At 58.2% G+C, this 2,274-nt stretch overlaps 1 protein-coding gene across 1 annotated transcript; it reads left to right on the top strand.

Moving 5' to 3' along the window:
- Positions 1-266: 266 nt before the first annotated feature.
- On the top strand, positions 267-2,165 carry LOC104275795 (PH and SEC7 domain-containing protein 1-like; the record flags this gene model as incomplete). The annotated part of the gene is made up of 4 exons (XM_009871844.1): positions 267-424; positions 769-913; positions 1,579-1,722; positions 1,926-2,165. Coding segments are annotated over 4 exons (687 nt in total), but the record flags the coding sequence as incomplete, so codon positions are not given.
- Positions 2,166-2,274: the final 109 nt, after the last annotated feature.

Raw genomic sequence — 2,274 nt, 5'->3', positions numbered from 1 at the left:
CGGCGAGGGGCAGCTGGTCTGCACACACAGTTTGCTGCAGGCACCCACACTGCCCAGCTGCAGAGCAGTGAGGAATGGCCACTGTGCTGTTGCCAAGCCCACGTTGTGCAGTCTTTCCCCATGAGCTGGAGGCAGAACCTGCAGCACCCTGCGAGAGGGTGATCCAAGCTCCACCACTGCCAACACTTCCCTGCGGTGGCCTCATAGAGCTGACTCATGGTGGGGTGCATCCCTAGGCTGGCTCTGAAGTGCCCTGTGATTTGCAGGAGGAGTATAAACCAGGGAAGGCGCTAGCAGAAGAAGAGCTGAAGAACGCTATTAGCATCCACCATTCGCTTGCCACACGGGCATCTGACTACAGCAAGCGACCCAATGTCTTCTACCTCAGGACAGCTGACTGGAGGGTCTTCCTCTTCCAAGCCCAGTGAGTCCCCCTGGATCACCAGTCCGGGTCCCATACTGGAGTGCAGGGGCTTGTTTGACTGGGATGGAGGGTGGTATGGAGCTTAAGGCCACGTTGCCCTCTCCTGTCCTGGCCTTTCTGGAACAAAAGGGACCCAGTGTCAGTGCTGTGCTTTGCCCAGAAACTCTTCTTCCCAGTCTGATGGTCTCACGATGACCTGAGATGCTGGGAGCAGAGCCTCATGTGCTGTGGCTGACCAGGGCCAGGCCTGAGGTACCTGTACCTTGTCTGCAGGGCCGATCCCTCTGCCTGTGACACAGATAGTGCCATTTAGAGCCCATTTGCGATCTGGCCTTTCTCCCCAGGAACCCCGAACAGATGCATTCATGGATCACACGCATCAATGTGGTGGCAGCCATGTTCTCTGCACCCCCCTTCCCCGCTGCCATCGGCTCCCAGAAGAAGTTCAGCCGCCCACTGCTGCCCAGCTCCTGCACCAGGCTGTCCCAGGTGAGCCATGGTGTGGGGACAGTCAGGAGCATGGGACACACCTCCAGGGTCTGCTGGTGGTATTGTCCCCTGGGGAGGAACCCGTGGGGTGCCACACACTCAGTAGGGTGCAGGACTGAGGGAGTATGGCTGGGGAGACACAAAGCAAGGGGCTGCTAAGACTGGGGGCAGACAGTGAGGTCTTGTTCCAGCGGGGCTGGGAGACAGGCAATGGAGTCAGACTGTGGAGCAGAACGTGGTCCTGCACCATAGCATGCAGGGTCCCGACATGGCCAGGACCTTGAAAGGCAACCAGCCGGGGGATTAGGTGGTGCTCGTGCATGCCAGGATGGTTATTCATGGAGCAGAAAAGATGATTAAAAAAAAACAACCCACCAGTCTAGTTTCAGAAGGGATTAAATTTTTCTTTAAGATTGCAGCTAGTCCCCTGTGAGGCAGGAGCAGGTTGCCCCCAGGGGCCTGTGCTTTTGCCTCCTATTTAAAACAAAACAAAACAAAAACCCCCCAAAAACCCAAACCCGGGAGCAGAAGCTGAGATCCTAGCTGGACCTAAGAAGTGAGGAGAAAAAAAAACAAACCTGTTCTGGCCCTGGCTGGTTCACACTGCCAGGAGGGCAGTGCAGAGGGCAGAACAGGGCACTGATGTGGGTACCACCCTTCCCTAGGAGGAGCAGGTGAAGAGCCATGAGTCTAAGTTCAAGACGATGTCAGCGGAGCTGCTGGAGCATCGCTCCTCGCTGCCCGAGAAGAAGGTGAAGGGCAAGGAGTACGAGGAGCTGAAGCAGAAGGAAGATTACCTGGAGTTTGAGGTAAGCTTGGAGACACCCCTTCTCTGCTCCTGCCTGTTCGGCCGTCCTGAGGGGTGGGCTCCCCTGTGCCTGTCAGCTGAATTGCACCGTGCCGCTGCTGTGGTCCCAGGAGCACGAGCAGCATCCCCCCTACCCCGGGATCCTCTCTGAGGGGCAGGGCCCAGCTCACTGACCCTTCTCTCTGCTGTTCTGTGCCCCCTCAGAAATCCCGCTATGGCACCTACGCCATGCTGCTGCGGGCTAAGCTGAAGGCCGGCTCCGAAGACTTGGCAGCGTTTGAGTCCACCCTCTTTGACGCAGCAGGTGGGGAGGATGATGGCCTGAAAAAATCCCGCTCCAGCCCCTCGCTCAACGCGGAGCCCACTGGCACAGCCACCAAGGTGAAGCGCAATGTCTCGGAGCGCAGTAGCCGCCAGCCCCCTGGCCACCCTCAGAAGTCATAAGCTGAGGGGGCATCAGCCACCTACACTGCAGCTCCATTCCTGTCCTGCCCTGCGCCGGGGTGGAGGCCATGTGCCTGCTGAGACCCTGCATGAGTCCATCCATCTGCAG

Source organism: Apaloderma vittatum, unplaced genomic scaffold (assembly GCF_000703405.1).
Source record: "Apaloderma vittatum isolate BGI_N311 unplaced genomic scaffold, ASM70340v1 scaffold25806, whole genome shotgun sequence".
Lineage (NCBI taxonomy): Eukaryota > Metazoa > Chordata > Aves > Trogoniformes > Trogonidae > Apaloderma > Apaloderma vittatum.
Note: the sequence above shows the minus strand (reverse complement) of the source record. Positions and strands in the feature narration are given on the sequence as shown.